The 19,902-nt window shown below is 37.5% G+C and overlaps 1 protein-coding gene across 1 annotated transcript in view; it reads left to right on the top strand.

The window, feature by feature from the left end:
- The window catches only part of ZDBF2 (zinc finger DBF-type containing 2), a 31,707-nt gene extending 21,249 nt beyond the window's left edge, over nucleotides 1–10,458 (top strand). Inside the window, exon 4 of the mRNA XM_045560259.1 lies at nucleotides 1,548–10,458. Within this exon, the coding sequence (XP_045416215.1) occupies nucleotides 1,548–8,511 (6,964 nt within the window). The 3' untranslated portion in view covers nucleotides 8,512–10,458. The remainder of the gene's footprint in view (nucleotides 1–1,547) is intronic.
- The last annotated feature ends 9,444 nt before the right edge of the window (nucleotides 10,459–19,902 follow it).

The following is a 19,902-nucleotide window of genomic DNA, read 5'->3' as shown; positions in this document are numbered from 1 at the left end:
TTTCCTTAGTTTTATCTCTTTTTTCTGTTTCACAATCCCCTCCAGGATACCACATTACATTAACTTACCATGTCACCTCAGGCTCCTCTTGGCTGTGACAGTTTAATCTTTTTTTAATAGGTCTAGATATGATGACACTTAGCACTTTGAATTATAAGTATTTTTTATGTATCTACCACTGCGGCTACTTGAATGGTCCTTAAGAGACAGCTTATCTTTCTTTGCCTCACTACATAGCATAGGACCTTCTTTCTACATAGTCGTAAGTCCTTAGTGGGTGGTGGTTGTATGACTGAAATTTTGCCTCTCTTTAATTAAGAATCCAGAGCATGGCAATATCATTAGGTCAGCTGCTTACATATATGAAAGAGCAATCCCTAAAATGCTTTGGGTCAAGCATGTTGTGTTGATGCTGGTAGAAGAGATTGATAGACTGGTTTTAGATATAAAAGTTTTAGATCTTTTAAAAAGCAACATAATTCAAAATTTTGAATAGGAAATACAAACATGTAGGCATAATTCAAAAGGCACTTTCAAGAGTATGTCTTCTTTGCATTGCTGCCATCCTGTAATCACTTCTCTAGAGGTAACAAGTGTTTCTTACATGTCCTTCTGTAGTGTATAGTGTATAGTTTTTTCCCTTCTATCTTACATAAATGATAGCATTCTGTGTACATTTGATTTTGAGTAACAATATTTATAGTAATTGATCTTTTTTGTCTATATAGAGTTGCCTTATTATTAAGTACCATTGAGTATTTAACCAATATCCAGTTGATGGGCATTAAGGTTGATTCAGTCATTTGCTCTTATCAAAAAAAAGTAGCAGTGAATATTCTGGTACTTTCCTCGTTAGACACAAGAAAAAAACAAAAGTGGAGTTACTAGGTCAGAGGCTATGTACATTTTTAATTTTAGTAAACATTGCCAAATTCTTCTTCATAGAGGTTACTAATCTACATAGAAGTTAAGTAATAATCTTCACAGATGTTAACTAATCTGTATTCCTACCAAAAACGTATTAAAAAGTGCTCACATCCCTATATCCTTGCCAAAATGACGTGTCAAAATAATATTAGCTAACACTTGTAAATGCTTACTATGTGCCAGGCTGTTTTTTCTTTTTAATACTCTTTACATATAACAACTAATTTATTCTTCACTCTTCAAAACAATCTCGTGAGGAAAAATAGTATATTATTTCCTTTTTTGGAGGCAGAATCTGAGACATGCAAGGTTAAGTAACTTGTGTCAAACTTTTTGCTACTTACCACTGTGATAACTGAAAAATGATATATGGCTTTATTTGCGTTTTTCTCATGTTTATGAGCCATTGTGTTTAAGTAGCAATTGGTGAAGCTCTCCCACCTTCTGCACTAATTACCTCCCTGAAGTACATATAGTATATAGCCTGATGTGATTGCCTTGATTCTTGATCCTTTAAGGATAGCCCAGAACAGAAAGAAAATAACATTTATTGTGCCTTTATTTTAACATTTTAAATTGAGATTAGAATATTTTTCTGTATTTTCCCCCTTTCTTTTTAGATCAGTGCAACATATGAATCCTGTATCAACTTCTGAAGTCATTCACTTGGATGATTCTGCTGCTGAAGAACAGGAAGGAGACGATGCTGAAACTGGACAAGATAGATGCCCTGAGAGTTCTGAACCTGGTGAAGCGTCACATTCCATACCTAGTAAATCTGAGCTGTGTTCACTGGTGGTGTCAATTCGACCGTCAGTTATTCAGAGACTGGAGAAAGGACAGCAGCAGCCCTTGCAGTTTTTTTATAAAGTTAGGCCTGCTCGGAAAAAATGTAATTCAGTAGATGTTGGTGAAGCTACAAATAATGGAAACAACTTAACACGTCCCCCAGTGATTTTTAATGCTCCAGCTAGTCGTTTACCTGAAAGTTCTCATGATAGACCAGTCGAAACTAATATCACTAAGTTAACACCAGCAGCCCATTTGGATTCAGTTAACAAATGTGACCCCAAAAAAGTTGACAAATACCTTGAGGAGCTAGACAGGGTCTCTAGAAAGCCTACACAATCATTCAATCTAGAAACTTCTTCAGTTTCATATCAGAAGCCTAAAGAATCAAACAATAAATCTTTAGGTATAAATTCAGATAAATTGGTTTTACAGAAAAATGTAAAGGCTCAGAGCAAAACTTTCTTAGCTGGCTTTAAAGTCCGTGAACATAGGGGTACTGAGGGGCCCTTAAGAGTTGATTCCCCTCGTGAGTTAGAAGTAAACTCAGCAGTAAACCTGAATAAAACTGACATGCCATCTAATAAAGGACTCTTTGAGGTTGCCATTCCAAAGTACCATGAGGAATTCTTTTCTAATGTGGATTGTACCCAAAAAGAAAAGCATTTGGTTAACAAGTCAGCCTTTTTGGAACAGAAGTGCTTAATGAGTTCTGAATCGAAATTTGATTGTAGCTCTCTGCAGTCAGCATCTCCTCAACCTCAAGAGGCTATGCGAGACTCGAGCCTTTGGAAGGAGATTGACCGAGAAGATAACAATGGTGAATCTAGAGATCCTGAAATGAGTTTTGATTGCAGTTCTTCTCATCCTCTGACTGACCAATCTAAAGTGACTGCCAAAGAAATAAACCTTTCTAGGGAAGTATATGCTGATTTACAGGATAAGAATAATAAATTTTATGGTTCTGAAATAAGTTCTGATTTTGATGACTCTCTTCAGTTGGTTACCAACCAATCCCCAGTGATTGTTAAAGAAATAAGTCTTCAGAATGCAACGCGTATTAGCCTGGTTGACCAAAGCTATGAATCCAGTAGTTCTGAAATGAATTTCGATTGTGATGCCTCACTTCAGTCCACTAATGACTACCCTCAAGAGCCTGTAAAAGAAGTGAACCTTTCTAAGGAGATGCACATTGGTTTGGTTGATAAGAACTATGGATCTAGTAGCTCTGAAATAAATGCTGATTCTGTTTTCCCACTTCAGTCAGTGGTTGACCGACCCCCAGTGGCTGTCACAGAAACAAAACTTCGGAAGAAGATTCGCACTGGCTTGGTTGATAAGTACTGTGAATCAAGTTGTTATGAAACAGGTTTTGATTGTGATGTTTCTTTTCAGTCAGGAGTTGATCATCCCCAACTGATTGTCAAAGAAAGACATCGGAAAAGTAGACGAGTCCACCCAAAACATAAGAAACGTAAACCCAGTAGTACTAAAGCACGTCTTGATGGTGATGTCTCTCTTGAGACAGTGGCTGATGAACCCCAAAGGGCTATGGAAGAAATAAATCTTCACAGAGAGGAGAGTTCTTACCTTGTGGATATGAACTATGAGTATCATGGTCCTGAAATGGATTTTGACACTGATGCTCAATTCATGGCTGACCATCCTCAAGTAGCAGTTAAAGAAGTGAACCCTCGGAAAAAAGATACTGACCTAGACAATAAGAGCGTTCAGTGTAGCATTTCTCATCTAAGCTCTGATTCTCCTGCTGCTTCTTATCAGTCATCTAATGATCAGCTTCAAGAGGCTTTGGGTGAAGTAAATCTTAAAGAGCTAAATATCGACATGGAAGTTAATAGCTGTGCATACTCCGGTTCCGACTTCACTTTGGAATCCGATCCCGCTCTTCTGCCAGTTACTGAGCGGTTTCAGCTGGTTATTGGAAGAAATAAAGAACACATTGGCCTGGCAGATGGGAACTATGAGTCTAATAGTTCTGACGTGACTTTTGATTCATATATTTCTGCTTCAATAATTGACCAACCTCAAATGGCTGTTTATGAGGAAGAACCTGTTGATCTGAGAAGTAAAAATAATGAATCTTACATTTCTGGAATAGCTTTTGATTCTGATGTTCCTCTTCATTCAGGAAATGATCAACCTGAAGTAGCTGTTAAAGAAGTAATCATTCAGAAAGAAGAGTATGCACACTTAGAAACGGAGAGTGATGAACCCAGTAGTTCTGAAATAAGTTCGGATTCTTACAGCCCTCTTCATTCAGTGACTAATTCTCCTGAAATAGCTGTTAAAAAATTCAGCCTTCAACAAGAAGACCAGGTATACTTAGAAGATAAGGAAAATGAACTTACTGATTCTGAATTAAGTTCAAATTATGATATGATTTTTCATTCAATGACTGGACATTCTGAAGATCTCATTAAAGAAAGAAACCTTCAGAAAGAAGAGCACATAGACTTAGAAAACGAGACTGATTTTGAAACATATGTGGTCTCTGATATCCCTCTTCAGTCAATGATTCACAAACGTGGAGTAGTTGTTAAGCAAATACGGCTTAAAAAAGGAAAGCATGCTGAATTCCGAGGTAAAAGTGCTGAATTTAGTGGTTCTGAAACAAATTCAGATCTTGGTGTTCCTCATTATTCAGGAGCTGAACCTCAAGTAGCTATTAAAAAAATCACCAGAAAGAAGAAGCGTGTTCTAGAAAATAAGAATGATAAATGTAGTGGTTCTGAAATAATTCTGGATTCTGATGTTGCTTCTCAGTCAATGACTGAGAGTCCTCAAGTAGCTGTTTTGGAGGAGGAGGACAATGTTGACCCAGACGATGAAAGCATTGAACTTAGAAGTTTTGAAATGGATATTGATAGCTCTTTTGATTCAATCATTGACCAATCTCTGGAAGACGGAAGCAGTGAATCAAGCGATGGTAAAGTAACTGTTAAGTCTGCACAACTTCGGGAAGCGATTAAAAAAATAAACAGGTGGAAGAGAGAGGTTGCCGTCCTGAGAAGTAAGATTGAGGAATATAGAGCTTCTAAATCAAGACCTAGTTCTGATGGTTCTGTTGAGTCTGTGTCTGATCAAGCTGAAGCAGATGTTAAATCAGTAAACCTTGGAAATGAAGAGAGTGCGGAGTCAGAAATTGAGGACGACCAGGGTAGTTGTTCTCAAATGGGTTTGAATTCTGATTGCTTGGTTCAGCAGCCGATAGTTGATCAACCTCAAGTAACTATTTGGGAGCAGGAGCACATTGAGCTAGGAGGTAAGCACAATCGCTCTTGTGGTTCTGAAGTAAGTTTTGATTCTGATGACCCCCTTCAATCAGTGGCAGAGCAGGTTAGAGACACTGTTGAAGAAATAAGCCTTTGGGAGGATGAAGAAGTAGACATGGAAGATCAGAGGCATGAAGCTATGAGTTCTGGAATTGTGTATGATTCTGATGTCCTTCAGTCAATGGCTGGCCAAACTGAAGAAGTAAAGAAGGTTAACCTTTGGAAAGAGCATGTTAGCTTGGAAAATAAGATTGTTAAGCCTGGTAATTCTAAAGCAAATTTTGATTCTGATAAACCTCTTCAGTCTGTGACTAACAAAATTCAAAGGGCTACTGAAGAAAGAAGTCTTCTGAGGGACGGACATGTTTATCTGGATAATAAAGGCTATGAACCACATGATTCTGAAATAATTTATGTTTCAAATATTCCTCTTCAGTCAGTAATTAAGCGACCACAAATTTTGGAAGAGATGCATCCTAATTTGGAAGATAAGAGCATTGATCCTTGTGCTCCTAGCGTAAGCTTTGATTCCAGTGATCCTTTTCGGTCAGCAACTACCCAGCTTCAAAAAGCTGTCAAAGAAATAAATCTTTGGAAGGAAGATCATGTTTACCTGGAAGATAATAGCTATAGACTAGGTGGCTTTGAAGTGAATTGTGATTCTGCTATTCCTGTTCATTTTGTGCCTGATCAATCTCCTGTGTCTGTCAAAGAAATAAACTTACAAAAGGCATATCATAATGACCCAGAAAATAAGAACTGCGAATTCTATGGTTCTGAAATACAGTGTGGTTCTGGTATTCATTTTCAGTCTGAAGTTTGCCAACGTCAAGTGGCTTGCAAAGAAATAAACTTTCAGCAGGAAAACCATCTTGGCATGGAAGAAAAGATTGGTGAACCTAGTGATTCTGAAATGTGTGATGCTGATGGCCCTTTTGAAATAGTAGTTAACCAGTATCCACCGTCAGTCAAAGAAACAGATCTTCCGAAAGTAGTACTTGTGGACGTTGTGCCCAGTAATGGTGATTGTCAGGTAATTTCTGATCCTGCCATCCCTCTTGAGTTAGTGACTGACCCACCTCAAATGACTGTCGAAGAAATCAACTGTATACGTGCAGAATGTATCGATGAAGAAGAGGAGAGCTGTGACTCTTTTGGTCCTGAAGTAAGATGTGTTTGTGAAGCCTTTCCTCCATCAGTCACAAGTGAATCTGAAGAGACTTTTAAAATAATAAACCGGAAGAAAGACTATATTATTCTGAGCAATTGTAATTGTCAGCCTTGTGATTCTGAAGTAACTTTTAATGCTGATGCCTCTGATCAGTTGATGACTTACCAGTCAGAAGAGCCTGATCAAAAAATGGAGAAATATGTTAACCCAGGTAATAAGGGCCGTCAATCTAATCGTCGTAAACGACGGCCAGCAACTCGCCGCCGGCAGAAAGCTCGCAAAAAAGTCAACCTTCAAAAAGATAGGAAAGGTCTAAGAAATACTGGCCAGAAAGGTAAGAGCTGTAAATCTAGTGTTTCTGCCAAGGACTTTGATGCCTCTTCTGAGTCAATGATACATCAAATACCTGCTAAAGGGACCCGTTTGCAGTCAAAACTTAGACGTCTAGAAAGTGCGAGCTGTGAACCCTGTGGGTCTGAGGTGAACTTTCAATGTGATCCCTCTTTTCAGTCTGACGCTAATCAGCCTCAAGAAGCTATTAATAAAACAGACCTATTTAAGAAGGTATCTTTTGACCTGGAAGAAAAGAGCCATGATTCCCAACCAAGCTCTGTTCCTGTGGTTGATTCTGTAAAGAACCTGGAAAAAGCAAAGGAAGTCGTAGAAGATAATCCTGATGAACCAGTTCTTGAAGCCTTGCCTCATGTCCCTCCTTCATTTGTGGGGAAAACATGGTCTCAGATAATGAGAGAAGATGACATAAAAATTAACACTCTTGTGAAGGAATTTAGAGAAGGTCGTTTCCACTGTTACTTTGATGATGACTCTAAGACCGAAAAGGTTTCTGCGACTAAGCAGAAAAAAAGGGTTACCTGGGCTGACCTTCAGGACACTGCATCAGTTCAAGCTCCATCAGATTGTAATGATACTGCAAGTAGTGTTTCAAAAACTGTTGACTCTTCAGTGGCCTTAGATAAACCATGCCATCCTCCTCCTCCAGCAGAGAGGCCTCCTGAACAAGAGAGGCATCCTGAACAAGAGAGGCATGTACCTTCTCCATGCGAGACTGTGAAAGTTAGCCATGGAACTCAAACCAATTTTGTGAATTTCCCAAAACGGAAAAGAAAACGAAGCAGACAAGAGGAGGCCTCACCAAAAAGTAAGCACTTACATTCACAGGTTAACAGAAAAGCAAAAAACAAAGTCAACTGTGAGACAGTTGACTTTCCTGAATCATGTACTAAAGTTTTGAGGCCTATGCAATCCAAAGCCTTGGTCTATGTTCTTTCTTCTCTAAATATTAAACTACAGGAAGGTGAATGCCTTCACTTCTCCAAAACGAGTTGGGATAATGAAATGCAGTTTGTATGCAAATATAATATGAACGCGCTTAATTGTGACTCATGGGTTAAGGACACTATAACTAATCCTCCACTGAACATAATAGTACCAGAGGATGACAATCCTAACTGGGTTAAAAATTATCTTAACAAGAACAATGTAAACTCCAGCGCAGGAGGTGATGATGCTAATGGACAGAGCTCTTCTTCAAGCCCCTTAATGACAGTGCCTGCAAGATCCCAATTAAGTTTACAAAACAGGACTGATGACTCTTCTCTGTTGCCAGAAGACTCAGAGGCTCCCAATGCTAGTGAGGTTCCAAAGGGAGCTAATTTCCAGCTGATTACTTTAAAGCATGATATTGCCAATATGTCTCCAAAATTGGTTAGAAAAGAGTTATCAGGAAATAAAAGTAAAAAGAAACTTCAGGGAAGGAAGGTGACGACTGCTAATAAGCCAGATTTTCCCAAAAAGGTTTTAAAACCAATTATTCTCCAGCAAAAAACCGGAATAGCTTCAGAAAAGCAGTCAATTTGGATTCGGACCAAACCAAGTGATGTAATTAGAAAGTATATTTCGAAATACTCTGTTTTTTTACGTCGTAGATATCAATCCAGGAGCACTTTTATTGGAATGCATCTTAAGAAGAAAAAGTCTGTTGTGAGTAGCCTAAAGAACGTGAAGAGACCAGCTAAAATTTTTTTGAACTCCTCAGTTCCACCAGCTGGTGCTGAAGAGCTGTCAAGCGCTATAGCAAGTTTTTCTCTGAAGCAACCTGTGCGGGGTTTTTGCCGTTTCGCAAAAAAGAAGAAGCATGGTAATACTGCAAGAAAAAGGAAGAATGGTAATAAAAAATACAACAGCAAAAAGGAAAGTTCTTCTGAACATGTTAAACCATATGCTTTGAGAAGTCTATCACATCCTTCATCACATGCTAAGAGAATGAATACTCGGCTGTCACATAAATTGAGACGCAGTGAGACAAAATAGAAGGAGCTTTTGTGTTAAGGATAGTTGAGGATTCAGTACTGCAGTTGAAATATACTTAGTACTTAGTGCACACAGCTTTCCCAACTTTGGTGAGAAAACTAACCTTGAACTATTTTGCTATAAATATTATTTTTCAAACCTTTTATATTCATTTGAAATTAGTGTTTAGTGTCCTTTTTTTTTAAGATTCAAAAGCAACTTTTGTCCATCATTTTTTGTAGAAGAGCTTTACCTTAATTTATGTCATAATTTAGCACAGTATATAGAATTTTGCCCCTCAAATCATGTCCCTCTTATTTATTTTTTGTGATTCTCTTTCATGCCAGCAAGTTATAATATTTTGAAAATGAATATAGCAAACTTATTAATGCTATCTTATATTGCTTTTGAAAAATTGGAACAATGCACACGTGTCTACATTCTTTATGTTGCAGAGTGGCATTGTTAATACAGTATTCTAACTGGATAATTAAAAAGAAGGAACTATAATGAATTATCTCAACTTCTGAATGGGGTTGACTTAAATGATGACAAACAGACCATAATTTATCTGTCTTTTAAAAGCATTCCAGAGAATGAGATTCCATAATCTTTAATCCAGTTTTTAAAAGCTGCCTGGTGATTTCGTGTATATAACAAACTCCTGCTTCATTTAAATTGGATCTGCAAGTCTCTAACTTGTCTCATTTGGACACATGCACACATACAGTGGCTGTGATTTTTCTTTAGCATTATCAGATCTTAAGGGGAAAATGATTTGCCAGTGTGATCAGGCTTTTTTTTTTTTAAGCCACCTTAATCCATCCTCTACGTGAAGTGTTGGTGTTTTAATGTGAAAATCCAAGTTACTTTGTGGCCTTATTTCTTAAGAGTATTTTAGACTTTATCTTATCATTTTTTAATAGCTTGAACTAAAATTATTAGTTTGGTAATATTATTTGAGCAGGTCGTTAATTGTCATTAGTAAATTATGTATCATAAAATTTCAAAAAATTGAGTAAAACCAGTAACCTATGTGGTGGCCCATTTTTCACGTGAAAACCTGTATTTGTAAGTTAGTTTGTCTTAAACGTGCTAACTGATTTTTTGATAGTTCAAATAAAAGATGTGATGATATGCAGTTTAAATTTGTGGTACTAAGAATATATTCAGAACCCTTATTCAGGGCCACTGGTTGAGCTGGTACAGATATAATCAGTTATCATTCATTTGTGTTAAGCCAAGATCCTGGATCTTTCTCTGTCCATGTTAAGGGGAAACGTGAATTTTAGCTGTATCGTGTAACTACCTTATTTTATTGAAACTTGCTTCAGTGGTGAACTGTATCTTGATTTCAGAATTAAAAATGTGTTATCTTAGAATTAATGAAATAATAGTGTAAAATCTGGCTTCTAAATGTGGTGTTATTTCAGGGGCCATCATTTAACCTGTGGGTATGTTTTGATGGAATTCTGTTGTAATTTCTTTCCTTCTAAATTTAAACAGTAATTATGTTGGAAAAAAAATGGACAAATATTTATATTTTTAGTTGCAAAGCAGCATATATAGCATTTCTTCAACCTTGCCTCCCCATATACAAATATATTTTAGTTTCCTTTCTTAAAATATCACTGTGGGCCACTAGTTCAAAATAATTCTCCAGTTTTAATTTGGGAAGAAAGCTCTGTCCTACTGATGAGGAAGTAAATGGCTAGTATATAAAAATATTATATTTGTGGGTATTGGTGTCTTTTATCCCATGGAATAGACACTTAGTTCCCCTAAGTATTATTAATAGATGTTCTGCATTCTACCTGTATAAGTTTAAAAGAGATCATATGGAAATAATGTACTATGTAATTATGTGTCTTCATGCAGAGAGGACAGTTCTTACACTTTATTTTGTTTATTATTTTTTTTTTGAGACAGAGTCTCGCTCTGTTGCCCAGGCTAGAGTGAGTGCCGTGGCGTCAGCCTAGCTCACAGCAACCTCAAACTCCTGGGCTTAAGCGATCCTACTGCCTCAGCCTCCCAAGTAGCTGGGACTACAGGCATGCGCCACCATGCCCGGCTAATTTTTTCTATATATATTTTTAGTTGTCCAGCTAATTTCTTTCTATTTTTAGTAGAGACGAGGTCTCACTCTTGCTCAAGCTGGTCTCGAACTCCTGATCTCGAGCGATCCGCCCACCTCAGCCTCCCAGAGTGCTAGGATTACAAGCGTGAGCCACTGCGCCCGGCCAGTTCTTACACTTTAAGTGATCAAAATTTAAAGTTACTACCTTTTTCACATTGGAAGTTTAAAATTTCTTTTTATTAATATAAAATATATAATTTACCATCTTTACCATTTTTAAGTCTGCCATTTTGAAAGGGGACAGGGAAAAAGCTGATATTTAAAATACATATTATCAAACATAGAAAACTATGACAATACTGATGATTTTTTTAACATTTTGGAAATTTTACTAAGTCCTTATTATTTTAGACAGGTTTGAAAACTTGAAATTGTAAAACTTATAATTTAAGTTAAGTTGGAAATGAGTTACTTTCAGAATTCAGTAGGATACAAGATGTGCCCCTTTTGTCTAAATAAATGTTGGCTTCATTTGCAGATTAGATAAAACAGTTGATGCTTTTGTGTGTTCAAGAATGCATTAAATTCTTTTAAGAGTAAGAAATCAAATTACAATCATAATGGATATTTTATTAATCTTGTTCTTGTTCAGTATCTTGCATAGATTTTTATTGTAATTGTCCTGAGTTATACAGTATGTGGACAATATTGTGTAAAGTGTGTTTTCGCATTTGTGCATTTAAATTATTTATGTAACTAGGGCTCTGAGTAACACTTTTTTTTTTTTGGTCGAGAAAAGCTATATTTAAGTATTCAAATAATTATATATTTCCATGTGAAACTAATGTGAAGACTAATGTATTTTTTCTAATGCAGTGTAAAAGGTAAAGTTGTTTTTGATGTTATCAAGATAAAATTTATTAAATGTTGAAGTTTGTCTCCATTCTCTTGTTGGAAGCTTTTTCTGGGAATATTTAAAGAATAAGAGAATAATGAAAACATAAGTACATTTTATAAATTGAGTGATCATAAATTAGAGAATATAAATGTGATGCTGGTAAGAAAATAGTTTAACCAAAAATACACAGCTTATATTCACTGTGGTAGTTATTCAAGTGATAAAACAACTTTATTTGGTAGAGTGGTAGGTTAGCAACTTCATTTTGTGTACTTATTGAAAGGGTCAGATACAGGGTGGGTTCATGAAGCAATATCTAGATCACTATTTGATACCTGCTAGGAAGGGAGATCTTTGGTGCCTCTAGTACCATAACGTATGTTGTAAAAGACATGAAAACATGGAAGAATGTGTTGATATCACTGAGGTAGGTGCCTTTGGCGCCAGTAGTATTGACTTGCAGAGTTTGTTGGTCTGGATGTTATTGTCAGGAAGAACAACATCCTACTCTTTATAATAAAAAATTCCTAGTGTAAAAATGTGAAATGGAAATCCATTTTCAGCAAAGGATTTTAATGTATAGAAAATTTGGAAAATACTGAAAGATCATGTAATTAGGGAATTACACACCAAAATGTCAATTTACAAAGATAGGGAGACTGGGAAAGAGTCTGAGAATTTTTTTATACTTTATTTAGACTATAGATATTAGAGAAATGATAATCTAGTGTGTTTTCCTTTGTTATACTTTATATATATATATGTACACACACACAATATATCTTCAGACTATCATGACTTTTTAATTTTCTTCAGTATGGGGCAGTTCCTCAGCCTTTCTTTGTATTTAATAGCATGACATTTTGAAGATAACAAACGATTTATTTTGTGTGTGGAATCTTCTTCAATTTGAGTTTATCTGATTTTTTAAAATAATTTATGCCCTTTGAGGAGGGGGTAGGAATTCTGTGTTCTCAGTGTATTATGATAGGAGCCATGTAATGTTAATCTGAATAAAGTCCTTATCCTAGGGGAACAGTTTTTCATAATCAGATCAAAATGGGGGCTCTCATAGAGGTTGATTGAGTTATCAACAAATAGTTACATTTTTTACAACTAAGTGTTGTGGCAGTCGGGACTGTGAGACTTTATCATCTAACTCATTATAGATAAGACAATAATAACTTTCATACATTTAACAATATTCTACCCCTACTACATGCTGGCCCTATGGTGGGTGCCAGGCATCCAAGTATCAACCAAACAGGCCCAATTGCCTGTTTCAGTAGTGGTTAAATCAGTGGGCTTGCAACATAATTCTTACGCTTTCCAAAGATAATTTAATAAACACATATAGATAACACTCATGGGATACTGCTATTTGACATTGAAAAATTCCTCAACTTTCTGCACTGAGGTCCATTGCAAGGTATTTCTGATCATTGCCTGGAAAGATTGTCTTCCTGTGTTTGTGTTACTGTGAGTAGTCTCTCCTACATTGGCTTCATATTCCGGGATAAAATATTACATAGACTCACTTATCATCTTACCACAGCACAAAAATGACTTCATAAGGACAAGCTAGTCTATTCATCAGATGTTTTGTTTTTGAGTTGAGATTTTATCAGCTCTTTTAAACTGGAAAAATAGAGGGTCTATTTTTTTTGGAAAGTTACTACTGGTCACAAATAATGAAATAAGTAAAATAAGTGATACTTATCATCCATTGAGCTGCAACTAGTTTACTAGGTGATTGACTACCTGAAAATCTGAATTCTAACCTGTTATTTCCCTGTACCAAATGGTAGCCTAGTAACCGATTGTTACTGCTTTTTACACAGTGGCCTTCTTACACCTAGGGTGTATTTAGGTTAGTCTTCGAGGTAGCTCTGATGGCTCCGTAGAATCAGAAAACACTTTGACCTGATAACTAATTTTCAGGTTTTCATACTATGCTTACTATTTTTTTGTTTGTTTTTGAGACAGAGTCTCACTCTGTTACCCAGGCTAGAGTGCCGTGGCATCAGCCTAGCTTACAGCAACCTCAAACTCCTGGGCTCAAGCAATCCTCCTGCCTCAGCCTCTCGAGTAGCTGGGACTATGGGCATGTGCCACCATGGCTGGCTAATTTTTTCTATATATATTTTTAGTTGTTCAGCTAATTTCTTTCTATTTTTAGTAGAGACGGGGTCTTGCTCTTGCTCAGGCTGGTCTCGAACTCCTGACCTCGAGCGATCCTCCCGCCTTGGCCTCCCAGAGTGCTAGGATTACAGGCATGAGCCACCGTGCCCAGCCTGTGCTTACTACTTAACACATCTATAACCTAGCAGAGCTACAAAGTTCGTCTTCTTTTTGTTCCTACAGAGAAAGAAGCTCAAGTCTAACTTAGAATGTTTCATGACAATATGTGACAGTCTCGTGAGGAGCAAGTTGCAGTCACCTCAAATTGCCTAGCGTAGTCAGTAGCAACTGCCAGGTTGCATTTGGAGGCAGGCCATTTCTCGGGCTGTCCTGGATGATCATGTAGGATCTGGGAGAATATGAAGATGGCTATAAGTGGCTGAATGAAAACAAAACTAAAATGTATGGGTTCCCATTGAGCTAAAGATGTTAACAAGAGTTAGTATGCAGAAAAATGGCTGCAACATTTTAAGTGCTAATTTAAGGATGACTAGTTCTTCTCAGAACTCTAGATATTATTGACTACACTGATCTTAAATGATGTGTTTTAAGTCATGTAAATTTAAACACTTTGGACTAGGTATATATATTTTTTTCTGTATCCTTTTCAGTCACAAGGTAGCTATTTTCACTTGCCACAGGTGAAACTATGGGCAAAAATTCCTTTTAGTTATGTGCAGGTGTGTTGTGGCAACAGATCTTTTATATAACAGTGTAAGTGCTTAAAGTATTTTTAGTACAGATACCGTGAGTTAAAATTACTCCATGGCATGGCCATGAAGCCTAATTTCCTTAAACCGCCTGTCCAGTGGAAAAACTATTCTGATTTAGTCTTCATTATGTGACCTGTCTTCCTCTTGAACATACAGAAGGGTTTGTATTATACAGTATTTAGGACTTAACATTCTATGCCAAAGTAATTTTCTTATTCTCTTGAAGCACAGTAAAATTGTATGGAAATCAAGAAAAATTTGCTGGTGATGCCAGCGCATGATGACAAGTGGAGGCATTCACTGAGAGTTCATCCTGAGTGAAGGAGGAGGGCCTTTTCCTTAAGTAGAGTCCCTTCTGCCCGTGAATTGCCAGCCTCCAAATGAACATACTGCAGTTGGGTCAGAGAGAATAACACAGTAGGCTAGGCTCAGTATCATTTCTGTTTCTTCACTTCTTTCTTGGTGCCATATCTAACACAAAATTTTACTGAATATTAAAATTCTCTCACATTGGTTGTCTTCACTCCTGTGGCCACTAAACTAGTCTTGAACATCATCTCATGACACATTTATCCTAAAAGAGGCTGGGGCTTCTGGAATGATGGAATGAGGTTCTCGGTACATCTGCCACTTTATAAAAACAATGAAAACACTTGCAAAAATGGCCAAAATCAACCTTTTACAACTCTGGAAAGTAACCAAAGGCTTGCTATAATCTGAGGAGTGTTTATTGAAGAAAAATGGATGAATCTCAGGAAGAACAGTGGGCTTTGTGACATTTTAACCTCTGCTCCCATTATCCTTTCTCCAGCTTTGCTGTAGCCTTGAAAATGAGCAATCGTGCAATCACAGTAGCTGTGAAAATCAGTAGCTTTGTAGCTACTGGCAGGGCCGGACTGAATATGGAGCCCCTCAAAAAGTCTCACCCCCAGAATGCTGATGCTATTTGACCTGTCTTGCACCTCCCTGAAAAAGCCCTATTTGAGAGGAGTTGTCATTTTTTTTTTTTTTTGTCCTGACTTGGCACTGACTCTGCTGAAAAGCCCCATCCTTAGGTCATTTGTTGAAAACAACCAGTGACAATTGTTTAACATCGCAGCTGCCTGGCTGAGGAAACAGGAGCCTGGAAGTTCTGGGGAACAGTGTCCACAGGAGCTTTGAAAAGCTCTGATATATTCCTGAGGATCTAAAAGGTAGCACAACTATGCAAGGCTGTGTGCATGCATCGGAAAGACCTGACAGGGCTCCACTCTCTCACCTCTGGCTGACGAGAGGCCCTGTGCAAGCAGGAAGTGAAGGCTGCGGCTGACGTGTAAGCTGCCTGAGTGTTCAAGGCATGTCCTCACACACTTACATACAGAACTCCTCAGCAAAGAATGGGATGGCTCAAAGCATTTAAGCAAATCTCTGTCCAATCATTAGCTGACCAGTAAGCTAATGGAGCAGAGAATTTAGTGGCTGTATGGTATGGGGAATAAAAACTACAGAATTAGTCCGGGAAGGTCACTACGTTAACAAATAGCAGCAGCAGCAGCAACACCAAAACAGCAATAACGACAAACCCTGAGGGTGGCGGAAATCTGATTTCCAGGGTTGTCACATTATATTATCTAAAATATCCAGTTTTCAATAAAAAGTTTTGAAATATGCAAGAAACAGGAAAGTATGGCCTATACACAGGGAAAAAGTCAATAGAAAACTGTCTCTCAGGTGTCTAAATGTTGGACTTATTAGACAAAGACCTCAAATCAGCTATTAAATATATATTAATGTCAATAGAAAAATTAAAATTTATAAATATTAACATTACAAACATATAAAAATAAAGATCTAAAGAAAATGATGTCTAAAGAATTAAAGTATGAGAATAATGTTTCACCAAAATAGAGAATATCAATAAAGAGAAATTGGAAAAAAGAACCAAATAGAAATTCTGAGTTGAAAAGTCTTTTCATGTATTTTTCTATAAAAATGTATTAAATATATACATCTTATCCTTTTATTAGGTTATATAGACTCCTTAAAAGAGTAATAGTTATAGTGTACATTACATTTTTGTGTCTTTCAACATGTCTGGCATAATAAATGGTTTTTCCTTTTTGTAGTTAGCATAATTGTGAATATATATTTATTGTGTGCCTGTCTTCCCCACTAGCATGGAGACTTTATGAGAACAAGACCTTGTTTACTTTGTTCACCAATTTCCATTCAGCATCTGACTCAATATCTGGCTGATAGCAAGTTTTCAAAAAATATATATTGAATAAATAAATTACAAACAAATTAATGCATGAAAGGAACTATCACGATGAGCATCTGGGACATGTCAGGCACTATGCTAACCTTGTATATAATATCTAAATTAGTCTTCACAACCACAGGATGTATCAGAATGATGGGGATAAAGAATGAGAAATGTGTTGTTGGATGATTTTGTCATTGTGTGAACACTGCAGAGTGCTCTTACACACACCTAATGGTGTAGCCAACTGCACACCTGAGCTGTGTGGTACAGCCTGTTGCTCCCAGGCTATACACATGCACAGCATGTTGCTGTACTAAATACTGTAGACAACTGTAACACAGTGGTGTTTCTGTATCTAAACACAGAAAAGGTACAGTAAAAATAAGGTATAAAAAATAAAAAAAAAAAATGGTACACCTGATTGAGCACTTGCCATGAATGGAGCTTGCAGGACTGGAAGCTGCTCTGGGTGAGTCAGTGAGGGAATGTGAAGGCCTAGGACATTACTGTACACTACTGTAGACTTTTAAATATTGTACACTTAGGCTACACTAAATTTATAAAAAAATTTCTTCAATAACATCAAGCTTAGCTTACTGTAACTGTATAAGCTTTTAAATCTTTTTTAACTTTTTAAATCTTTCGTAATAACACTTAGCTTAAAACATTGTACAGCTGTACAAAAATATTTTCTTTATAAGCTTTTTTCTATTAATTTTTTTTTTTTTTTTACTTTTTAAACTTTTCTGTTAAAAACCAAGACATAAACACACACATGAGCCTAGGCCTACACAGGGGTCAGGATCATCAGTATCACTGTCTTCCACTGCCACATCTTGTCACACTGGAAGATCTTCGGGGGCAATAACAGGCATGGAGCTGTCATCTCCTGTGACAACAATGCCTTCTTCTGGAATATCTACTGAGGGACCTGCCTGAGGCTGTTTTGTAGTTAACTTTTTTTAATAAGTAGAATGAGTAAGAAAACAATAAAAAGTATAGTATAGTAAATGCATAAATTAGTAACATAGTTGTTTATTACCTTTATTATGTAATATATTTGTAAGTATTAAGTACTGTGAATAATTGTATGTAATATATTTGTACAGGCCTGGCAGCACAGTAGGTTTGTTTACACCAGCATCATCACAAACATAAGCATTGCATTATGACGTTATGATGGCTACAACATCACTAGGTGACAGGAATTTTTCAGGTCCATTATAATTTATGGGACCACCTTCATATACACAGTTCATTGTTGAATGATGCATTATATGGTTCATGACTATATTATTAGGTCTCATTATTCCTATAATCCAGGCACTAATTTCCTTATCTTGGAGGTGGGAAAGACTATTAGTTAAATTGGGACTATTTGCAGTTTACTAATCAGATGATCTGTAGGCCAGGAATTCTCGGTCTCCCTGGCTTCCCCCACTGAATGTGGCTGGTTGAGCAATTGGTCTCCTCCTTTTCTTTGCCAGTGAGCACACACAGAACTCCAGAAGTTTACTGAGTCTTTACATCAGATTCACAATGATAGAATCCATTTGGGGACCGGAGGGGAACAGCTCCGCTATGGCACACTGGTGACCCATGTGCACATATCCACATATATGTGCACATATCCACATAGGCCACGCAGGCAAACGCTGGACCTTCAACTAAGCGGAGTCTTGGCAGAACACCACGCTAGTCTCCTTGACCAGGGGAGGCTGGGAGATGTGTGATCAGCTGCTCTGAGGCCATCTCTCATGAGTTTTTCATGGCCTCCCAGGTTCTGGTGAGGTATGAATTTTTCTACCTCACTCCTTTGGAATAGAGCTGCAGACTGTAAAACTGCCTGGCTGCAGTCTGGAAATAGCTTCTCAACATGAGATGCCCTACAGCTCCCGTTGCAATCACCCGGCCCCTTTGTTTTGGGTTATGTTTTTTGTTGTGTGGGACAAGGCCCAAAGGGAGCTGGAGCTTTTGGCTACCCTCTGTCTATGTAAGTAATAGAATAATTTGTCTAAATCTAAAAAGGGCTCGTGTGTCTCTCCTGGTTGAATCTGCCAGCCAGGCCTTGGCTTTGGCCATGCTTGCTGCTGTGTACGTCTCAGGGCCCTGATCCCGGGGTGGGAGTCCTCTCGACCCAGACCTGTGGAGTGCCTCTCCTCACCTGGCTGTGCCTCCTTTCCTCTGCTGGACTTAGCTCAAAGACTCGGAAGCCCAGATCCTGGTTCTTTCTCCAAAATAGCTTTTAATTATCAATTTCAAATTTTTAATTTCAATTTGGTCCTGAGATGGAAATTCACTGAGGGCTACAGATTTGGGGTGGCAGCTTGCTTCTTTTTTCTTTATGATTGGCCTTGAAAAAAATTCATACACACATAAAATTATGCATAAATATATACTTTATACATATTCAAATTCAAACACCTGACACTGGGATTCTAGAAGCGTTAATTTCTCTCATGATACAACACGGATGAACCTTGAAAACACTATGCTAAATGAAAGAAGCAGACCAAAAAGGCCCATGTTGTACAATTCCATTTATATGAAAGGTGCAGAACAGACAAATTCAGAGACATAAAGTGAACTAGTGACTGCTAGGCACCAAGGTTAAGGGGGAATGGGGAGTGACTGCTAATGAGCATGGGGTTTCTTTGGGACTGATGAGAATGTTCTGAAACTAGATAGTGGTATAATGGTTGTATAACTTGTGATTGTACTAAAAAACACTCAATTACACACTTTGAAAGGGTGAATTTTATGATATGTAAATTATATGTCAGTTAAAAAATTACATAAGATAAATTATAAACTTGGTATATTAGTGTCCATGCCTGCTGTAGCAAACAACCATACATTTGGGGCTTAAAACAACAGAAATGTATCCTCTCACAGTTCTGCGGGCTAGCACTCTGAGATCAGGGTGTCAGCAGGGCCCCACGCCCTCTGGAAGCTCTGAGAGAGTCTGCTCCTGGCCCTTCAGCTTTGGAGGCTGCTGCATTCCTTGGTCACATCACTCCAGTTTCTGCCTCTGTCTTCACATTGCCTTCTGTGCGTGTGTGTGTGTGTGTGTGTGTGTGTGTGTGTGTGTGTGAGTGAGATCTCCCTCTGTCCCTTTCCAATAAGGACACTTGTGCAATTCCCACACTGCTTTTGGCTTCTTATTATGCAGAAGAGGGTTTGTTTTTCTTCCTTCATTGAATTTCATTTAAAAGTCCTCTCCAATAACTTGCCATTCTAGTTGTCCTAAAAAAAATGTAGCACATGGTTCTTTCCTTTTTTTTTTTTTTTTTTTTTT

This window comes from Lemur catta, chromosome 8 (assembly GCF_020740605.2).
Source record: "Lemur catta isolate mLemCat1 chromosome 8, mLemCat1.pri, whole genome shotgun sequence".
NCBI lineage: Eukaryota > Metazoa > Chordata > Mammalia > Primates > Lemuridae > Lemur > Lemur catta.
Note: the sequence above shows the minus strand (reverse complement) of the source record. Positions and strands in the feature narration are given on the sequence as shown.